General features: G+C 44.8%; 1 protein-coding gene across 27 annotated transcripts in view; it reads right to left on the bottom strand.

Annotated features, from left to right (window-relative positions):
* Positions 1 to 23063, bottom strand: part of LOC118402801 (neurexin-1a) — a 633754-nt gene that overhangs the window by 9817 nt on the left and 600874 nt on the right. For 16 of the 27 annotated variants that reach the window (XM_052477934.1, XM_052477945.1, XM_052477939.1 and 13 more), the window contains one exon: positions 18229 to 18316. In XM_052477934.1, the coding sequence (XP_052333894.1) occupies positions 18229 to 18316 (88 nt within the window). The remainder of the gene's footprint in view (positions 1 to 18228; positions 18317 to 23063) is intronic. The other 11 variants (XM_052477935.1, XM_052477961.1, XM_052477947.1 and 8 more) reach the window with 1 other exon arrangement.

The following is a 23063-nucleotide window of genomic DNA, read 5'->3' as shown; positions in this document are numbered from 1 at the left end:
CAACCCATGAATCATCAGTTAGTGTCATTACCAGTAGATATACAGTGGCCAATCTATATACTGTAACCTAATACCAACCCTAAATGTACAGTACATTAAGGCTTATTTGTAACGGTTTAGATCGGACCAAAGCGCAGCGTGGTAAGTGTCCATATTTTAATTAAATATAACTGAACACTATATACAAAAGAACAGGAGAAATAAATGAAAACTGAAACAGTTCTGTATGGTAAAACACAGACACAGAAAACAGAAAATAACTACCCACAACGCATAGTGGGAAAACAGCCTAAGTATGGTTCTCAATCAGAGACAATGATCGACAGCTGCCTCTGATTGGGAACCATACCAGGCCAAACACAGAAATACAAAACCTAGAATACACAACATAGAATGCCCACCCCAACTCACGCCCTGACCAAACTAAAACAGAGACATAAAAAAAGGAACTAAGGTCAGGACGTGACGTTATTAGTCTGTACTCCAGCACCAATGGTGTCTATGAAACACAACCCATGGAACAACCTCTGAATCCTGTGAGTCACTGGTTAGCGTCACACATGCAGTAGATGTACAATACGCATTTTATATAACCTAAAACCAACCCTAAATGTACGTTAAGGATTATTAGAGTCGTCCAACACAATCAGACACCTGACCCATGGAACAACCCATCAGTTATCGGTTAGCCTTACTCATGCAGTAAATATACTGTAGGTCCACCATTTTATGGGTTTTGTTTGGTACGTAGGTCTATCGCTCTGCTGTTTTTAAATAGAGCAGAGCAGGGATTTCTACCCGGTATTTACAGTTGAAGTTGGAAGTTAACATACACTTATGTTGGAGTCATTAAAACTCGTTTTTCAACCACTCCACAAATTTCTTGTTAACAAACTATAGTTTTGGCAAGTCGGTTAGGATATCTACTTTGTGCATGACACAAGTAATTTTTCCAACATCTGTTTACAGACAGATTATTTAACTTAGAATTCACTGTATCACAATTCCAGTGGGTCAGAAGTTTACATACACTAAGTTGACTGTGCCTTTAAACAGCTTGGAAAATTCCAGAAAATGATGTCTTGGCTTTAGAAGCTTCTAATAGGCTAATTGACATCATTTGAGTCAATTGGAGATGTACCCGTGGATGTATTTCAAGGTCTACCTTCAAACTCAGTGCCTCTTTGCTTGACATCATGGGACAATCTAAAGAAATCAGACCTCAGAAAAAAAGACCTAAGAAAAAATTGTAGACCTCCACAAGTCTGGTTCATCCTTGGGAGCAATTTCCAAATGCCTGAAGGTACCAAGTTCATCTGTACAAACAATAGTACGCAAGTATAAACACCATGGGACCACGTAGCCGTCATGCCGCTCAGGAAGGAGACGCGTTCTGTCTCCTAGAGATGAACGTACTTTGGTGCGAAAAGTTCAAATCAATCCCAGAACAACAGTAAAGGAACTTGTGAAGATGCTGGAGGAAACGGGTACATAAGTATCTATATCCACAGTAAAACAAGTCCTATATCGACATAACCTGAAAGGCTGCTCAGATTACGGTTTGCAACTGCACATGGGGACAAAGATCGTACTTTTTTTGGTCTGATGAAACAAAAATAGAACTGTTTGGCCATCATGACCATCATCATGTTTGGAGGAAAAAGGGGGAGGCTTGCAAGCCGAAGAACACCATCCCCATCGTGAAGCACGGGGTGGCAATGTCATGTTGTGGGGATGCTTTGCTGCAGGAGGGACTGGTGCACTTCAGAAAATAGATGGCATCATGAGGTATGAAAATTATGTGGATATATTGAAGCAACATCTCAAGACATCAGTCAGGAAGTCAAAGCTTGGTCGCAAATGGGTCTTCCAAATGGACAATGACCCCAAGTATACTTCCAAAGTTGTGGCAAAATGTCTTAATGACAACAAAGGCAAGGTATTGGAGTGGCCATCACAAAGCCCTGACCTCAATCCTATGGAACATTTGTGGGCAGAACTGAAAAAATGTGTGTGCGAGCAAGGAGGCCTACAAACCTGACTCAGTTACACCAGCTCTGTCAAGAGGAATGGGCCAAAATTCACTCAACCGATGTTAAACATTTTAAAGGCAATGCTACCAAATACTGCTTGAGTGTATGTAAACTTCTGACTCACTGGGAATGTGATGAAAGAAACAAAAGCTGAAATAAATCATTCCTTTCCTATTATTCTGACATTTCACATTCTTAAAATAAAGAGGTGATCCTAACTGACCTAAAACAGGGAATTTTTACTAGGATTAAACGTCAGGAATGTTGAAAAGTTGAGTTTAAATGTATTTGGCTCAGGTGTATGTAAACTTCCGACTTCAACTGTATTTCTCTGGTGTAACACACCTGAATCAGCTTATCAAGGTCATAGTGAGCAGCTAATTAGTAGAATCAGATGTATAAGATTAGGGTTAGGTTGAAGCAAAATCCAGCTAGAGGGTTGCTATTCAGGAGGAGGGTTGGTGTATGTCTGGACCCCCTCCCGTTCCTTCCTTTAGTTGGGGTGGAGAGAGAAAGATAGTTGTTATGGGGAGGTAGTCACAAACACTGACGATTGTTTAACAGACAATGTTGGTCTTTTCATTTGTCCTTAATGGATAAAATAGCATAAAGGAACTTTGAAAATACCTTTTTTGAGTGCGGAACCTTAACTACTTATTCATATGTCAAGGTAGTGCCATCCCATATCGCTCCCATCCCAGAATGCTTCACTCTCCTCTCTGCATCTGCCTGTATCTTCTTTAACAGTCCATCACCAAGGCAAAGCGAAGGAAATTATAAACCCAGGGAGAAATGACGCCTGAAACAAGTGTTTAAAATGATGGCCGCTCTTATAAACTCTACTCAAGCGTACCCAAGGGTAAAATTAGACAAAAAACAACCTTAAAGTGGTGAGAGCCTAGCTTCATGATGGTACAGCAGGGTAGAGAGAGAGACAGGGAGAGGGGGGTGGGTGAGAGCCTAGCTTCATGATGGTACAGCAGGGGAGAGAGAGAGACAGGGAGAGGGGGTGGGTGAGAGCCTAGCTTCATGATGGTACAGCAGGGGAGAGAGAGAGACAGGGAGAGGGGGCGGGGGAGAGAGAGAGAGATGGGAGGGGTATGGAAGGTGAAGCGAGATAGCTAGCTAGAAAGAGTGAGTAATAGAGAGAGGGGGGAAAGGGGAGAGAGAGTGAGAGTGAGAGTGAGAGATGGGAGGGGTATGGAAGGTGAAGCGAGATAGATAGCTAGAAAGAGTGAGTAATAGAGAGAGGGGGGGGAAAGGGGAGTGAGAGTGAGAGTGAGAGTGAGAAAGATATCGTGATGGGGAGTGAGAGTGAGAGTGAGAGTGAGAGTGAGAGTGAGAGTGAGAGAGAGAAAGATATCGTGATGGGGAGAAAGGGGAGTGAGAGTGAGAGTGAGAGAGAGAAAGATATCGTGATGGGGAGAAAGGGGAGTGAGAGTGAGCGTGAGAGAGAGAAAGATATCGTGATGGGTAGAAAGGGGAGTGAGAGTGAGAGTGAGAGTGAGAAAGATATCGTGATGGGGAGAAAGGGGAGTGAGAGTGAGAGTGAGAGTGAGAGAGATATCGTGATGGGGAGAAAGATACTGTGAACTGAAGGGAGTGAACTGATGTAAAAGCTACCAGAATAACCTTTCTCCCTCTCTTCATTTCATCTCTGGTTGAAACTCTTAGTGTGCCTCCCAAATGGCACACTATTGCCTAGATAGTGCACTACTTTTGACCATTTCCTGGCCATAATAAAAAACCCTGCTGTTTTATTCATGTTTTATAACCCTCCGACAACGTGTAATGTTTCAGTCATTTAGTCACAAGTCATTTCCCCTCAGCAAGGCTGTCGGGGCCTTGATGGGTGGTTGGGTTGGGTTTTCAGCGGGAGAGATAGGAGATATACCAATACATTGGGAAAAAAGAGACAGAAAATGAGACAAGCAGATATCATATGACTCTTATTCACCATGATATATACATATGATTGAGCAGAGCGTAATGGTATGGCACTAAATTGCGGCAGTGTCGGTGTATGAAAGGCACTGTGAGAGGTAGTTGGAATGAAATGAGGCAAAATTAGGTATTGAAAAGGTGGTCTAGTAGCTCTGATGGTCGACTGTATGTCCTCGAAGCGACAGCTATGGTGATATGTCTCTGCTTTGAATTAAATAAGTTATAGGAGGATTCTCTTTTCTCTGTTTAATTCTAGCTGGGTCTCTTTCTTCCTCTGTAGATGTCTCTCTCTCTCTCTCTTAGCAATCTCTCTTTCCATCTTTCCCTCTCACTTTCTCCCTCTGCATTTTCTCTCTCTCTCGCTCTCTCTCTCTCACACACACACACTCTCTCACACACTCTCTCTCTCTCTCTCTCTCTCTCTCTCTCTCTCTCTCTCTCTCTCTCTCTCTCTCTCTCTCTCTCTCTCTCTCTCTCTCTCTCAGCTTTCCCTCTACGTAATCTCTCTCTCCAGCTTTCTCTCTCTCTGCCCCCCATCTCTCTCTCCCCCCCTCTCTCTCTCTCCCCCCCTCTCTCTCTGCCCCCATCTCTCTCTCTGCCCCCCCATCTCTCTCTCTCTCTCTCTCTCTCTGCCCCCATCTCTCTCTCTCTCTCTAACCCCCATCTCTCTCTCTCTCTCTCTCTCTCCCCTCTCTCTCTGCCCCCCATCTCTCTCTCTCTCTGCCCCCCATCTCTCTCTCTCTCTCTCTCTCTCTCTCTCTCTCTCTCTCTCTCTCTCTGCCCCCCCCCATCTCTCTGTCTCTCTCTCCCTGTAACATTAGCTGTGTTGCACTGGGACTACTCATTTAAATATCTTTGAAATGCTCGATGCAAACCCCCTTCATCCTCTACTTCTCTCAAGGAGGAGCGAAATGGGATCACAGATTCCACCCTGTCAGTTGGGATTTAAATAAATGGTCCTCTTTAAAGACTATTTCTCCTCATTTGTCCCTGGCGAAGGGGTTCATTTGTTTGGCAATTTGCAATGGGAGTGAGAGCGTGGGGTTGGGGGGGGACAGGGTAAGGGATGGGGAACAGGGAATGGGATTGGAGAGGGGGGAGGTAAGTGAGGGGGAGAAATGGAGAGTAAGGAATGGGAGAAGGGATGTGGATGAAGGGGAAAACATGGACAGGAAAGGGAGTTAAGGAAGGAGGGATGTGAGTGCTGAGGAAGGAACATAGAGAGCAAGGACGGGTGAGGCGGAGGGGGGAAGGGGAAAGGGTTGCTTCAGGTGAGGGTGAGGCCTGCTCATGTTCTCCTTGTTGTGGAGTAACGGAGCAAACAGCACTACTTAGACTATAATGAACGGATACAGGGCCGACTGACCTTCCTTTAGTGGGATTGATGGCATGGAGAGATGTGCTCTGGTTATGCACTGTCATTTTCCCTGTCGTTTATCATCTACACCTGGATGGATTTACTGTAGATCTATACAATTCTCGCTTCACTGTACACTGGTTTGACAAGAAATATACATGTATGTTACCCTAGGAGATACAGTTATATTACAATACATACAGTATATTGGGATTTGACATCCTTGGGATGGGAAAATATAGTACGATACAGTACAGGAGCGTGTTGTACTAATAGTAATAGTAATATCTACTAATAGTACTATACAGTACTACAGTTAAAGGGTAGGAATCCAGAGTTTTTACTCAAGAAAGTAACAACACAGTGTGGTCCAGTGGCGACCCGTTATTCTGCCCCACCTGTTTAGAGCCCCACCTGTTTAGAGCCCCACCTGTTTAGAGCCCCACCTGTTTAGATAAAAAATATATATAATATTGTTTGTAGCAAAACACATAGTCTCAACGTCAACAGTGAAGAGGCGACTCCTGGATGCTGACCTTTTAGGCAGAGTTGCAAAGAAAAAGCCATATCTCAGACTGGCCAATAAAAATAAAAAATTAAGATGGGCAAAAGAACACAGACACTGGACAGAGGAACTATGCCTAGTAGGCCAGCATCCCGGAGTCGCCTCTTCACTGTTAACGTTAAGACTATGTGTTTTGCTAGAAACAATATATATATGTTTTTTTATCTAAACAGGTGGGCTCTAAACAGGTGGGGCAGAATATATTCCTACAATGAAATGACTACAATATCGGTATGTCTTTAGCTAAAATGAGGTTGGCTATCTTACCGACACATCACTGTAATACACACAGATTAGTTGAACAGTAGCGCCAACATTTCCTCACCACAATCATCAGCTGTCAAACTCAGATTTGTCACACCACAGTAGAGGATCAGCCCTGGTAGAAAGGTCACTGTAGCAACCTACTGCTGGAGTATAGCTTCCTTCCAGAAGGCCCAACACAAAATGGTATTACTTATAATCTCTCCTCTTCAAATGAGAGAATAAGAAGTAATGCCATCCATTCATCTGTCTATCTCTTCCTTCACGAACAGACAGATCATCTGTATCATCCTACTGCTGGTGTAAGCTGTGTTAAGTAACAAACAGGTGTTACATTTGTCCTTAAAGTACGTAACTGTCCAGTGAAAATCTCACTTCATGTTCTGTTAATTTATACCAAAATAATGTTGTTGGCCTCCTGAGGAGGATGAGCAGTCCAATCAGTCTACTCGCATGCATATTTTTAATGACCGGTATACGCCCACACTATTCCAACACAGAAAATCTGTTTTTTAATATACTTCATTACCATTTTTTGGAAGGAAAACAATTTCACTCATATGTAATTAATTATAGGTTAATTATAGGTCAAATCTAATATAAATCTGGAAACACTGGAGAATTTTAGCCTTTAAGAAGAAGTGACCCCATCCCTCCATCACTCTATCAACTCAACCACTGCTTGAGCTGCTACTTTCCTAACATATTAACTTAAGAATGGTTTTACATTTGTCCTTAATTAGCTGAATGTCCTCGAGACGAAGAAGTGACACCATCCATTCTTCGCTTGCTTCCTTTATTTACCCATCCATCCCTCCATCTTTTCCTTACTTACACTTAACTCAGGTATTAAGTCTGTCTTTAGATATTAACTTAAATCAGTCTTCTGTCACTTCTTTAATTAGCCATTTGTCCATGAGAAGAAGAGGTGACGCCATTCACCCCTATATTCATCCATCCATCGATTACCTCCATCCCTCCCTTTACTTTCAGTACGGCAAGCTGGCCTTGGCCTACGTCATTCCATGACCCCGAGTGTGGACCTGAGTGTGTCTAATTTCAGGCATGCATGTGCGAGTCCAGAGTGACTCTGGCTATTTGATAATGCTCACAGGACTGTGAATTGAACACAGAACTGACCGAGCGAGCATGAAATGAGTTCAACCAATGCTGTGATAATTAATAAACCGTGCTTGACCTTCCAAGTAAATGGTGCAGCGGAGATCTGGAGCCCTTTTACCCATAATGCTCAGTGTGAGCGTGTCAGGGTCCAAGGGAGAGAGGGACAGGAAATGAGAGTAGGGCATATGGAAGCTTTCTGTCTCTGGATGACCGCAGCTAAACTCAGGGTGCATCCAAATTGGTACCATATTTCCTATATAGTGCACTACTTTTGACCAGAGCCATTGTGTGTCAATTTGGACACAACCCAAGTGGCTGCTTTAGCTAGAAGAAGTCCTGGATGGATGGGTGGGGGGATATGGATACAGTGATGAATGGCATGATGAAATGTATGCCAAGTAGGTTAATATGTTAATAAATGTGTGCTAATGTCATCATGAATATTAAACGGTGCACACAGAAAACTAGTGATTTCTATACTTTGTTTCTGCTGTGAACTGTATCCGATCATCAGCCCTGGTTTTCTTTTGAGAAAAACGAATAGACTGTAACAATGAGAGGAAAACAGGGGGCAACAAGGTATTCATTCATATTAATGATGAATATATATAATATTCGTCCTGTATCAGATTCAAGTCTTCTTTCTTGATTATATGCTCATAAACTCACAATGATTAGAGGAAGCCTGATAAGTGCCTAGTGTAAATCGCAAAATGGTTGTTGTTGTTGAACAGAGCACAACATGAATCCAATGGTTTGATTCTGGTATGAGTGAGCATTTGGTCTTTTGGGCAATTTATCTATATTCTCTTTATCCTCTTCATAAACTTACAATGATTATCATGAAACTGCTGTAGTAGCCTATACTGAAAAAAAATATCCTGTGTGAGTGAGCATTTGCCCTTTTGGCCGGGGACAATGGGGACAATGCCAGAGCGAGGCTGCTTCTGCCTGCTGGAAGACTAAAAGGTAACGCCACAATATTTTACGGATGTTATTCCATTCCTTTAGCTAAGGCAATAATGCATTTCATGCATCATAGACCTTTCCTAAAGGGAATCACGCAGGGCGGTAGGGGGGTTACAGCAAGTGTTTACTTTTCGGTTTGTTTAATGTCTCTGCAGAAAGCAATTCCACCACTTGGTGAACCCAGAGAAGGGTCCTGGGAGTTGTGTTTTTCTAAAAACCACCGCTGAGGCGAGCTCCTCTTGTCCTCGTTTCCCCCTCGCTAGGGTTAAATCTGGCATCTGCCACTCAAAACGAATAAGCAGACACATTGGTTACGTCCCCAAAATGCACCCTATTCGTTATGTAGGGCTCTGGTCAAAAGTAGTGCACTGTATAGGCAATAGGGTGCCATTTGGGATGCGGAAATGCCTTAGCGTCAAAGTCTAGCATGCTGATGACGCTGACGCAAAGCCAGAGAGATGGAAGGTTGGAAGGAGGTTGGAAAGGAGTGAGAAATAATTGAAAATATGAATAGAGAGGAATCAGCATACAGGGAGAGGAGGGAGGGGTGGGGTCTGACAGCCAAGCAGACATGACCGGGAAATCCTGTTCCCTCAAAGACAAGTTATTATTATTATTATTATTTGTGCATGCACGTGTGTCAGTAAGCCGTGTCTGGGGTTTATCTCCACCGAGGAAGAGATAGGCCAACATCAAATGGAAGAAAATAACAAAATATTGCATACATGGTTCACAGAATATTGACTACAATGGTGGAAGCTTCATAGCTTCATCTGTTAAAGGCCAACAAGCAGAGTCAATTCAAGGGTCTGAAGCACAGACGATGCTTAACATGTCTGCCAGGCAGCAGCTAATTAAATAATGTGCTACAGTGGTTGGTGTTCTATAGGCCGTTGCCTTGTTTTCTGAAGCTGGATTTTCCGAAGCTGGAATTGGAATGCTCATGGCCATGGCATGAGTAAGGTCTATTGACATGCATGGTGCATGGTGCTCAGCAGTGGAACAGAGAAGAGAACACAGGGAGAGAAGGAGAGAGACCTCTTGCTGGGTATGATTGAATAGCCTATTATATGTGGGCAGTGACCTCCCAAGCCAATAGCGTTGTGTTATTATTTCATTAATCTAAGCGCTACTATAAAACAATATTTTACCATAATATTTTATTTTATTTACAGGGTGCTTTGCCTTTCCTGTCACTGCCATTTACCGTTTTGATTTATGGGCATTTTCTATGTCGTTTTTGTTCACTCTCTTTTATAAACCAAACATATTAGCCACCAAATATTAAACACTTTGGTGGCTGTGTTGATGTCACTGTGATGTAAAAGGCTGGGGGATGGAAATTAGAGGAGCGAAGATGAAAGAGAGAAAACATGTAGATGATTAACCTTAACCTGCCTAAAGGCAAGTGGTTGGTGGAGAGAGAGAATGTAAGGAGGGGGGCGAGAGATCATTTGCTAAAACGCTGTGGGGTGAGTATGATAGCAGCCTTCATACTACTTGGATTCTCATCCCCAGCCTTCTTGTGTTGGCTAGGCTTTGATAAATTGTATATTTCGCACGACACAGAAGACTTGGAATAACTATTAACAGATGTGGAGAGACAAGGTAAATAAAACACACACATCCATAAAAAAACGACAGTATGTAGATAAGATACAGTTGGATGTTAGGGACTGCTCTATGGGCTAAGAGGGCTATCTGGCACTGGTTAGGAACTGATCATTAGATCAACCTTCCATGTCATTTCTCTCTGCTTGACTCCACTGAGGGTTGGCCCAGTCCATTCGGCTTGACTCCACTCAGGATTGGCCCGGTCTGTTCTGTGGGCTCTCACAAGGACATGCAGCTGTTCTGTGAGTTGGCCTTGGCACTGTCCAGACTCATTGTGTGTCCCAAATGGCACCTTATTCCCTATCTAATGCACTATTATTTACCAGGGCGCATGGGGGGCCCCTAGGGCCAAAGGGCTCTGGTCAAAAGTAATGCACTATGAACAGAATAGTGTTGTCAGGATACCAACATTTTAGTGACAATACAAAACCAGACCAAAGTATCATGATACCAAGTAGTGTGTGTGCATGCGGGAACAATTCCGAGTTCACATACCCCCCCCTGAATCCCTGTATAACTGTGTGGTGTCTTGAACCAGAGGGCCCAGGGGGAAGATTTGCTGCAATGTGATCTAATCTTGATCCCAGCCCCACACTCTTAGAAAAAATAGTTCCAAAGGGGTTCTGCGGCTGTCCCTATAGGATAACCCTTTTTGGTTCCAGGTAGAACCCTTTTAGGATCCACGTAGAACCCTCTGTGGAAACGGTTCAAGATGGAACCCAAAATGATTCTACGGTTCTATCTGGAACCATAACGAGTTCTTCAAAGGGTTCTCCAAAGGCGGGACCTTTTTTTCTAAGAGTGCAGCCCTATACTCAGCCCCTAGCCCCAGGCCATCCCAGCACAGCTCTATACTCAGCCCCTAGCCCCAGGCTAAATCCCAGCACAGCTCAATACTCAGCCCCTAGCCCCAGGCCATCCCAGCACAGCTCCATACTCAGCCCCTAGCCCCAGGCTAATCCCAGCACAGCTCTATACTCAGCCCCTAGCCCCAGGCTAATCTCAGCACAGCTCTATACTCAGCCCCTAGCCCCAGGCCATCCCAGGACAGCTCAATACTCAGCCCCTAGCCCCAGGCTATCCCACCACAGCTCTATACTCAGCCCCTAGCCCCAGGCTATCCCATCACAGCCTTGGTCCCAGCCCTATACCACCATTCTTCACCATATATATCCCTATGTGGTCTCTTCAACCAGAAGGACCGGGAGATGATTCAATTTGCTGCAGTGTGATCTAATCCGGCTCCTGCTGGAAGATTAGCTCTGTGTGAATGAACCTCGTGCTGCTGGCTCCAGGGATGCATCCGAAATGGCACCCTATAGGTCCAGGTCATCAGTAGTAGTGCACTAAATAGGAAACAGGGTGCGATTTGTGATGCACTAACTCGCCGCTTGCCACAGTTTACTTCCTCCCAGAGGTAAGAGAAATAAAGCAGGGCAATAAGTAAGCTGGTCTGATCGATGTCGCTTGATGGCTGTCGGGGGTTTGAGGGACGAGGGACGAGAAGGTGGGGTGAGGCCGCTGTGGGACGAGTGTCCAGTGATATAGCCTACAGCATGATCTATAATTGACCTTGGGGGAGAGAGGGGGAGGGAGAGGGCGACAGAGAGAGAGAGAGAGAGGGAAAGAGGGGGGAGGTAGAGAGCGAGAGAAAGGGCAAAATAAAGAGAGAGAGAGAGGGTGACAGAGAGAGAAAGGGAGAGAGAGAGAGTCTGCTGCCATGGGAAAGTTCCCCAAATGGAATCGTCTTGTGCGTTATTTACCCCTAGCCTTCTTTTATCTTATTTGACAGTGATGTTCTGCACTTATAGCGGGTCAGAGTCAAGGTCATTTAGGTAATTTCCTAATAATAGGGAAAAGTTCTACAACTACTTTTAGTAGTCATAGTCATTTTGCAGAGTATTGAAATTCTACAGTGCTTTATTAATTTAAAAAAGTAAGTACAGTACGAAAAAGTAAGAAAAGTATGGAAATGTATGCACTCACTCTGGATAAGAGCATCTAGAAAACTCATAGTATAGCACCATAGAGAGCCAAGGAGAGCATCATAGAGAGCCAAGGAGAGCATAGCACCATAGAGAGCCAAGGAGAGCATAGCACCATAGAGAGCCAAGGAGAGCATAGCACCATAGAGAGCCAAGGAGATCATAGCAACATAGAGAGCCAAGGAGAGCATAGCACCATAGAGAGCCAAGGAGAGCATAGCACCATAGAGAGCCAAGGAGAGCATCATAGATATCTAAGGAGAGCATAGCACCATAGAGAGCCAAGGAGAGCATAGCACCACAGAGAGCCAAGGAGAGCATAGCACCATAGAGAGCCAAGGAGAGCACCATAGATATCCAAGGAGAGCATAGCACCATAGAGAGCCAAGGAGAGCATAGCACCATAGATATCCAAGGAGAGCACCATAGATATCCAAGGAGAGCATAGCACCATAGAAAGCCAAGGAGAGCATAGAACCATAGAGAGCCAATGAGAGCATAGCACCATAGAGAGCCAAGGAGAGCACCATAGATATCTAAGGAGAGCATAGCACCATAGAGAGCCAAGGAGAGCATAGCACCATAGAGAGCCAAGGAGAGCACCATAGATATCCATGGAGAGCATAGCACCATAGAGAGCCAAGGAGAGCATAGCACCATAGATATCCAAGGAGAGCACCATAGATATCCAAGGAGAGCATAGCACCATAGAAAGCCAAGGAGAGCACCATAGATATCCAATGAGAGCATAGCACCATAGAGAGCCAAGGAGAGCATAGCACCATAGATATCCAAGGAGAGCACCATAGATATCCAAGGAGAGCATAGCACCATAGAAAGCCAAGGAGAGCATAGAATCATAGAGAGCCAATGAGAGCATAGCACCATAGAGAGCCAAGGAGAGCACCATAGATATCCAAGGAGAGCATAGCACCATAGAGAGCCAAGGAGAGCATAGCACCATAGAGAGCCAAGGAGAGCATAGCACCATAGAGAGCCAAGGAGAGCATAGCACCATAGAGAGCCAAGGAGAGCATAGCACCATAGAGAGCCAAGGAGATCATAGCAACATAGAGAGCCAAGGAGAGCATAGCACCATAGAGAGCCAAGGAGAGCATAGCACCATAGAGAGCCAAGGAGAGCATAGCACCATAGAGAGCCAAGGAGAGCATAGCACCATAGAGAGCCAAGGAGAGCATAGCACCATAGAGAGCCAAGGAGATCATAGCAACATAGAGAGCCAAGGAGAGCATAGCACCATAGAGAGCCAAGGAGAGCATAGCACCATAGAGAGCCAAGGAGAGCATAGCACCATAGAGAGCCAAGGAGAGCATAGCACCATAGCAAGGAGTGGGACAGTACAGTAACAGTAACCTGAGAAACTGTCCTAGGCTGCATCAGTGACAGAGGATCCAGTCCTTCATGGTTGGCTGGCTGCACTGTCACAGATCCAGTGCTGAGCGCTCTACCAAGTGTGTGAATGGCCCTGAACGTAGATATTAATCAGGATGTGGTGTTAGACAGCTGTCACCAGGGGAGCCCAGCAGAACCGGTGTCAAATCTCCCCTCGCTAGCAAGAGAGGGAAAGGAAGGATACCTAGGATATTCTGTTCGGGGAAGGAGTGTGTGCCTCTAAAGCATCCACACTGGAGCACACTCTTTCCTTGACAGATCACCTTGTCACAGACAGAGACTATGCTGCAATGCTCACGAAACTATGAGATGATGTGGTAAATGCAAACCTGTAATGCTAACTAATTGACTTGGTTGATGTACTCATCTCTCTCATTTTGGGCTCCCGAGTGATGCTGCGGTCTAAGGCACTGCATCTCAGTGCTAAAGGCATCACTACAGACCCTAGTTCGATTCCAGGCTGTATCACAACCGGCCGTGACTGGGAGTCCCATAGTGCGGCGCACAATTGGCCCAGTGTTGTCCGGATTAGGGTTTGGCCGGAGTAGGCCGTCATTGTAAATAAGAATTTGTTCTTAACTGACTTGCTTAGTTAAATAAAATAACAAATAAAAATCTCATTGCATTGCTTTCTTGACAAAGGTAAGCAGATCTAACATGGAACAGTCTCCTTATATGAGCAGTCTAGATGTGTCCAGCCTGGACTGTGATATATGTATGAACACTGGGTATTAGATCATTAGTATGTAGCCTAACAGACCAGTACTGGTACAACAGACTACACCAATACAGACAGATGGACAGCCTGGATGTACAAGAGACAGACAAACAGTAGTCTGAGAATGCTGTGGGGTAGACATTCATTTAGTTCTGGCTTTATTAATGCATACAGATCGATACAGAGAGAGCTAAGGCCTTACGTCTGGACCTAGTAGTTCTCCCTTTCTGTCGATCCACTCGGTGCTCATTAGAAAAGCACCAGGGTCACCTGCTATCTGTGGCAAGGTGGGAAGATTCAATTCCAGGATAATAGGAACATTATAAACATACAGATTTTTACCACAGATTATCAGGAGAAATGTGGTTACACTGTATGTACAATATGCACTGTGTTTATGTAGCATAAGTTAACATTTAGCAATACATGTTTAAAAAGCTGGATTCTAGTGTTGTCTAGAAGGTTTTACTGTATCTGTTAGTATGATTACAGAACTTGCATTTCACTTCTTAAGAAATGTAGATATTCTGCAATTCAATATGTGGTTTTTTATTGTAAGATTGATAGTGCAAGTTGTGTCAGCAAGCGATATGTCAAAGCCTCCTTCCCTAGCAGCGGTACTAAAAAGTAAACAGAGAAATGCTTTCAATTTGTTTACAAATTGTCTACAGTACCTGGCATTGAGATTAGAAGGTATTTTATGAGAAACATTTTCAAAACAACTTATTTTTGCTGGGATACTCTATGTTAGCACAAAGCTTTCAGAATGTAGCTATTATTGCTAGTCAAGCAATCCGGAGCACATGGAGACTTATAGTCTGTCATTAAACAATTTTTGTTTTTTCACCTTTTAGTGTGAATCGGTACACATGGAGATTTATAGTCTGTCATTAAACAATTTTTGTTTTTTCACCTTTTAGTGTGAATCGGTAAACATGGTGTTAGTAAACGATTGAGTTTTTTCACCTTTCAGAGTGAATCGGTACACATGGAGACTTATAGTCTGTCATTAAACAATTTTTGTTTTTTCACCTTTTAGTGTGAATCGGTAAACATGGTGTTAGTAAACGATTGAGTTTTTTCACCTTTCAGAGTGAATCGGTAAACTTATAGTCTGTCAGTAAATGCATCCTTGAACCTGAACTAGAAGGCGCTTGGCTGAAAAGAGTTTCATCACGAGAGAGGCGAGAGTGTTGTTGTGTTGTCTCAGAGGACAGTTACTGTTAAGAGGGTGTTTGTTTGTTTGTTTGTTTGTTTCCCCGTGCGTGTCGTCTATTTGTGTGTGAGTGAGAGTATGTGAGATTGTGTGTGCGAGTGTTTGTGTGTTTATGTGTTTTCCTAGGAGACAATACAAAAACAATGACAGCGCTCCACAAGATGTCATGTGTAATCAGCGCCTCCTAAACGCTGGTGTACGTGACACAACAGCATGCTAGTCCTACTGACTGGCTGTTATGAGTTTACTGGAATTCATTACATTTGGGACTCAACAAGCCTACAAGGGAATAAAACATGTATTAGCTATACACACTTATAGTGGAACCAGAGACCGGTTTTGAAAACATCAAATGATTAGGATTATGTTTATTCAATATTGAATATATTCATACCTGTCCCAAATGAGATAATCCAAAAATGAATCAACTAGCTAGCTACTGAACAAGTGAAGTCAGAACAGCCTATCTACACTCATTGATATGATCTTTAGGAATCACTGTGGAGTATGAGGATTGTATGAGGCATTATCTTTTTGTAGCCTTTACTTCTATGAATTAATATTTGACATATGTGGTGTGAGGCAAGGTTGTGGGTCAAGTCCATTTCAATTCAGCCAATTAAAAAAGTAAACTGGAATAGAACTCCCAACAAGAACCTTGGTGGTGAACTGACTATGAGTGTGATCGTGACTCACAGAGAGACTGGTGGTACGATGACAGACTGGTGGTACGGTGAGAGACTAGTGGTATGGTGAGAGACTGGTGGTACGGTGACAGACTGGTGGTCCGGTGACAGACTGGTGGTACGGTGAGAGACTGGTGGTACGGTGACAGACTGGTGGTAGGGTGACAGACCGACAGAGAGACTAGTGATACGGTGAGAGACTGGTGGTACAAAAAGAGACTGATGGTACAATGAGAGACTGGTGGTACGGTGAGAGACTGACGGAGAGACTGGTGGTACAGTTAGAGACTGACAGAGAGACTGGTGGTACGTTGAAAGACTGGTGGTACGGTGATACACTGGCAGTACGGTGACAGACTGGCGGTACGGTGAGAGACTGGCAGTACAGTGAGAGACTGGCGGTATGGTGACAGACTGATGGTAGGGAAGAGACTAGCAGTACGGTGACAGACTAGCGGTACTGTGAGAGACTGGCGGTATGGTGACAGACTAGCAGTACGGTGACAGACTGGTGGTAGGTAAGAGACTAGCGGTACGATGACAGACTGGTGGTACGGTGACAGACTGGTGGTAGGGTGAGAGACTGGCGGTATGGTGAGAGACTGGCGGTATGGTGAGAGACTGGCGGTATGGTGAGAGACTGGCGGTACGGTGAGAGACTGGTGGTAGGGAAGGGACTGGCGGTACGGTGAGAGACTGGCGGTATGGTGAGAGACTGGCGGTATGGTGGGAGACTAGCGGTACGATGACAGACTGATGGTAGGGAAGAGACTAGCAGTATGATGACAGACTGGTGGTAGGGAAGAGACTAGCAGTACGATGACAGACTGGTGGTAGGGAAGGGACTGGCGGTACGGTGACAGACTGGTGGTAGGGAAGGGACTGGCGGCACGGTGACAGACTGGTGGTAGGGAAGGGACTGGCGGTACGGTGACAGACTGGTGGTAGGGAAGGGACTGGCGGTACGGTGACAGACTGGTGGTAGGGAAGGGACTGGCGGTACGGTGAGAGACTGGCGGTATGGTGAGAGACTAGCGGTACGATGACAGACTGATGGTAGGGAAGAGACTAGCTGTATGATGACAGACTGGTGGTAGGGAAGAGACTAGCAGTACGGTGACAGACTGGTGGTAGGTAAGAGACTAGCGGTACGATGACAGACTGGTGGTACAGTGACAGACTGGTGGTAGGGTGAGAGCCTGGCGGTATGGTGAGAGACTGGCGGTATGGTGAGAGACTGGCGGTATGGTGAGAGACTGGTGGTACGGTGAGAGACTGGTGGTAGGGAAGGGACTGGCGGTACGGTGAGAGACTGGCGGTATGGTGAGAGACTGGCGGTATGGTGGGAGACTAGCGGTACGATGACAGACTGATGGTAGGGAAGAGACTAGCAGTATGATGACAGACTGGTGGTAGGGAAGAGACTAGCGGTACGATGACAGACTGGTGGTAGGGAAGAGACTAGCGGTACGGTGACAGACTGGTGGTAGGGAAGGGACTGGCGGTACGGTGACAGACTGGTGGTAGGGAAGGGACTGGCGGTACGGTGACAGACTGGTGGTAGGGAAGGGACTAGCAGTAAGATGACAGACTGGTGGTAGGGAAGAGACTAGCGGTACAGTGACAGACTGGTGGTAGGGAAGGGACTGGCGGTACGGTGACAGACTGGTGGTAGGGAAGGGACTAGCGGTACGATGACAGACTGGTGGCAGGGAAGAGACTAGCAGTAAGATGACAGACTGGTGGTAGGGAAGAGACTAGCGGTACAGTGACAGACTGGTGGTAGGGAAGGGACTGGCGGTACGATGACAGACTGGTGGTAGGGAGGGACTGGCGGTACGATGACAGACTGGTGGTAGGGAGGGACTGGCGGTAGGGTGAGAGACTAGCGGTACAGTGACAGACTGGTGGTAGGGAAGAGACTAGCGGTACAGTGACAGACTGGTGGTAGGGAAGGGACTGGCGGTACGGTGACAGACTGGTGGTAGGGAAGGGACTAGCGGTACGATGACAGACTGGTGGCAGGGAAGAGACTAGCAGTAAGATGACAGACTGGTGGTAGGGAAGAGACTAGCGGTACAGTGACAGACTGGTGGTAGGGAAGGGACTGGCGGTACGATGACAGACTGGTGGTAGGGAGGGACTGGCGGTACGATGACAGACTGGTGGTAGGGAGGGACTGGCGGTAGGGTGAGAGACTAGCGGTACAGTGACAGACTGGTGGTAGGGAAGGGACTGGCGGTACGGTGACAGACTGGTGGTAGGGAAGGGACTGGCGGAACGGTGAGAGACTGACTGACAGCGACACCAAGAGAGAAGAGGAATAAAAAGAGATGACTAACCTAACCCACCTGAGCTCGGCTCACAGGGATCAATGTCCTCGTCATCGCTCGGACATTCCGCAGATGCCACCAGCAGATCATCTGTCGTCTGGAGGAAAGAGAGAGAAAAAGAGAGGGTTAGGAATGAGAGAAGGGGCAGTTTAACAGTATAATAATGAAGAACTTCAGTGAAACTGGTCATGAACGGTTTACATCCCGACATAGTATTAAAGGGATAGTGCGAGATTAAGCAGTCGTTTCTACTTACTCAGAGTCAGATGAACTCATGGATACTGTTTTAGCATGCTAGCTGTATCAGTAGACTTACAGTCATTGTTCTAACTATATTTAGCCTTGGTTCCAAAACTACCTCTATCTTCCTTCATACTGGACACAGACACATAAAAATGGAATCATCTGACTCAAACAGAGAAATAGAGTGATGAGGAATAGAGAGAGAGAGAGAGGAGAGGAGAGACATTTTAACAGTAAACTGAGATAGATTTCTGTTCCAATCCACACCTCCAAACCCATCACACTATCAATACCCTAGAATCTAAAGGATTTGATTGAAGAAATCAAGAGAGAAAGACGGATTAGAATGGAACCCTGGAAACTCATACTGCTTAGCTGGGGGATCAAATACAGTTGTAGTTGGCTAACGGTCACAAAAGCAGCTGCTGCAATACACTGCTACCCAGGCGACACCGCTGTCCTAACAGAAATGAGATTTGATTATCGAGGAACAATATATAGTAAAGTTCACAGCAATTGTCAACTCAAACTAAGCTCATACTGAGGAACAGCCAGTGTGCTGAAACAAATAGCCCTCCAAGGGATTGTTTAGTGCCATCACCAAACACCACTGACATTTAGAGGGCACAGACTGGTGGCAGCTTAAAAAAAAAGATTGGAAAGCCCAAAGAGCAAACCTGTGATTGGCTGTGAAAGAAAGTCTACAAAATCATTATATATTTTAGGTGTCATTTCCTTTTACTGTCTGTTTGACTCAATAGAGATTTGACAAAGTCAAGCAATGTTAAGAACAAACTTGGTGGAAAAGGCTGGGATGTAATACACTGTTCCTATACTCTATGTTCAACCCTCCAGACTTACTGCATCCCTCACCCTAGGTTCAACACCCAATGTCCCACGGTCCCACACCCAAGGTCCCACACCGTAGGTCCCACACCGTAGGTCCCTCTCACCCTAGCAGACTAAACCAAAGACAACAGCACTGACTCTCAAGGAAATCAGGAGAAAAGGGCAAACAAAAAATAGACGACTATCGCCGGGTAGAAAGTGAAAAGTGGTGTAAAAGGTGTAAAACATTATGCTGCAAAGTTATTTTATGGTCTAGCCTGGGGCCGTCTGATCAAACCACTGCAGTAAAGGTTGTTTCATTTGAGGCAGAGCAGGCAGGCAGCATGGTTAGACAGCAGTGGGCTCTAAAGGAGTGTGTGTGTGAGTTTGTGAATTCAGACCATTACTTTTTACATAATGTTGTTACGTTACAGCCTTATTCTAAAATGGATTAAATTCATGTTTTTCCTGATCAATCTACACACAATACCCCATAATAACAAAGTGAAAACAGTTTGACATTTTTGCAAATATATTACAAATAAAAAACAGAAATACGTATTCATACTTTGCTATGAGACTCAAAATTGAGCTCAGGTGCATCCTGTTTCCATTGATCATCATTGAAATGTTTCTACAACTTGATTGGAGTCCACCTGTTGTAAATTCAATTGATTGGACATGATTACATGATTTGGAAATAAACACATCTGTTTATATAAGGTCCCACAGTTGACAGTGCATGTCAGAGCAAAAACCAAGCCATGAGGTCAAATGAATTTTCCCTAGAGCTCAGAGACAGGATTGTGTCGAGGCACGGATCTGGGGAAGGGTACAAAAATGACTGCAGCATTGAAGGTCACCCAGAACACATTGGCCTCCATCATTCTTAAATGGAAGAAGTTTGGCACAACGAAGACTTTTCCTAGAGCTGGCTGCCCAGCCAAACTGAGCAATTGGGGGAGAAGAGCCCTAGTCAGAGAGGTGATCAAGAACCCGATGCTCACACTGACAGAGCTCCAGAGTTCCTCTGTGTAGATGGGAGAAACTTCCAGAAGGACAACCATCTTTACAGCACTACACCAATCAGGCCTTTATAGTATAGTGGCCAGACGGAAGCCACTCCTCAGTAAAAGGAACATGACAGCCCGCTTGTTTGCCAAAGGGCACCTAAAGGATTTTTAGACCATGAGAAACAAGTTTCCCTTGTCTGATGAAACCAAGTGCAAACTCTGGCTTGAATGGCAAGCGTCACATTTGGAGGAAAACAGGCCAATACCATCCCTACGGTGAAGCATGGTGGTGGCAGAATCATGCTCTGGGGATGTTTTTCAGGGACATTTAACATTTACATTTAAGTCATTTAGCAGACGCTCTTATCCAGAGCGACTTACAAATTGGTGCATTCACCTTATGACATCCAGTGGAACAGCCACTTTACAATAGTGCATCTAAATCTTTTAAGGGGGGTGAGAAGGATTACTTTATCCTATCCTAGGTATTCCTTAAAGAGGTGGGGTTTCAGGTGTCTCCGGAAGGTGGTGATTGACTCCGCTGTCCTGGCGTCGTGAGGAGTTTGTTCCACCATTGGGGGCCAGAGCAGCGAACAGTTTTGACTGGGCTGAGCGGGAACTGTACTTCCTCAGTGGTAGGGAGGCGAGCAGGCCAGAGGTGGATGAACGCAGTGCCCTTGTTTGGGTGTAGGGCCTGATCAGAGCCTGGAGGTACTGAGGTGCCGTTCCCCTCACAGCTCCGTAGGCAAGCACCATGGTCTTGTAGCGGATGCAAGCTTCAACTGGAAGCCAGTGGAGAGAGCGGAGGAGCGGGGTGACGTGAGAGAACTTGGGAAGGTTGAACACCAGACGGGCTGCGGCGTTCTGGATGAGTTGTAGGGGTTTAATGGCACAGGCAGGGAGCCCAGCCATGGGAGACTAATCAGGATCAAGGGAAAGAAGAATGGAGCAAAGTACAGAGAGATCCCTAATGAAAACCTGCTCCAGAGCGCTCAGGACCTCAAACTGGGGCAAAGGTTCACCTTCCAACAGGGCAATGGCAGCACAGCCAAGACAATGCAGGAATGGCTTCAGGACAAGTCTCTGAATGTCCTTGAGTGACCCAGTCAGAGCACTTGAACCCGATCAAACATCTCTGGAGAGACATGAAAATAGCTGTGCAGCGATGCTCCCCATCCAACCTGACAGAGCTTCAGAGGAGCTGCAGAGAAGAATGGGAGAAACTCCCCAAATACAGGTGTGCCAAGCTTGTAGTGTCGTACCCATGAAGACGTGATGCTGTAATCACTGCCAAAGGTGCTTCAAGTATTAAAGTATTGAGTAAAGGGTCTGAATACTTTTCTAAATGTGATATTTATGTATCTTTTATTTGAGAAATTCGCAAAACATTTCTAGATACCTGTTTTGGCTTTGTCATTATAGGGGTATTGTGTGTAGATTTATGAGGAAAAAACACTATTTAATACATTTTAGAATAAGGCTGTAACGTAACAAAATGTAGAAAAAGTGAAGTGGTCTGAATACTTTCAGAATGCACTGTATGTGTGTGTACAGTATGTGTGTGTGTGTCTGTATATGTGCGTGTGTTGGCGTATATATGCGCGGGTGTGTGTGTGAGCATATGACAGCACAAGGCTCACAGCAGGCTCTGTCTACAGTTCCTCGTTTTAATGTACTGTTTGTCTCTTACAGAACCCTGTTTAGGAAGGTTTACCTTTAGGGTTAGCCTTGGGCTGTGGATGTGGTAGAGGCTTCTGCTTATTGGTACTCTGTACACCTGCCATTTGACAAGCTAGTTAGATATCAAGGTTCCACTTACTTCAACGCTATTCAGGTTATTTGATACCAACTACCAAATCAGTTCCAAAGCAATACAGAGCACTGCTATGAAGTGAATATGTGAAAGTATAAAAAAAGAATGGTTTGAACATAGGATTTCAATGCTGTTTGTTAATCTAGAAATGTTGTCTGGTTATACATGACAATAGGAACCGAACACAGCTGGTTAGATTAGCATCGATCTATGCCTAGCAAATTACAGGTGTTGTCATCGATCACTGTCCAATTCTCTTCCATAATGTGTTTTCTTTGTCACTGTAATGTAATTTATAACATATCAAACATGACCTCACCCCATGTCTTCAAGTCAAGTAGTAGATCAGACCTGTCGAAAATAGATAAACAAACTATGTTCATAAAATCTTTAAGTAGCTAGGAGACCAGACCAGACGAATATAGATCAACAAACCATGTTCATATGATCTTTAATTAGCTAGGAGACCAGACCAGACGAATATAGATCAACAAACCATGTTCATATGATCTTTAATTAGCTAGGAGACCAGACCAGACGAATATAGATCAACAAACCATGTTCATATGATCTTTAATTAGCTAGGAGACCAGACCAGACGAATATAGATCAACAAACCATGTTCATATGATCTTTAATTAGCTAGGAGACCAGACCAGACGAATATAGATCAACAAACCATGATCATATGATCTTTAATTAGCTAGGAGACCAGACCAGACGAATATAGATCAACAAACCATGATCATATGATCTTTAATTAGCTAGGAGACCAGACCAGACGAATATAGATCAACAAACCATGATCATATGATCTTTAATTAGCTAGGAGACCAGACCAGACGAATATAGATCAACAAACCATGTTCATATGATCTTTAATTAGCTAGGAGACCAGACCAGACGAATATAGATCAACAAACCATGATCATATGATCTTTAATTAG

The sequence above is a fragment of the Oncorhynchus keta genome, chromosome 24, assembly GCF_023373465.1.
Source record: "Oncorhynchus keta strain PuntledgeMale-10-30-2019 chromosome 24, Oket_V2, whole genome shotgun sequence".
Taxonomy (NCBI): domain Eukaryota; kingdom Metazoa; phylum Chordata; class Actinopteri; order Salmoniformes; family Salmonidae; genus Oncorhynchus; species Oncorhynchus keta.
Note: the sequence above shows the minus strand (reverse complement) of the source record. Positions and strands in the feature narration are given on the sequence as shown.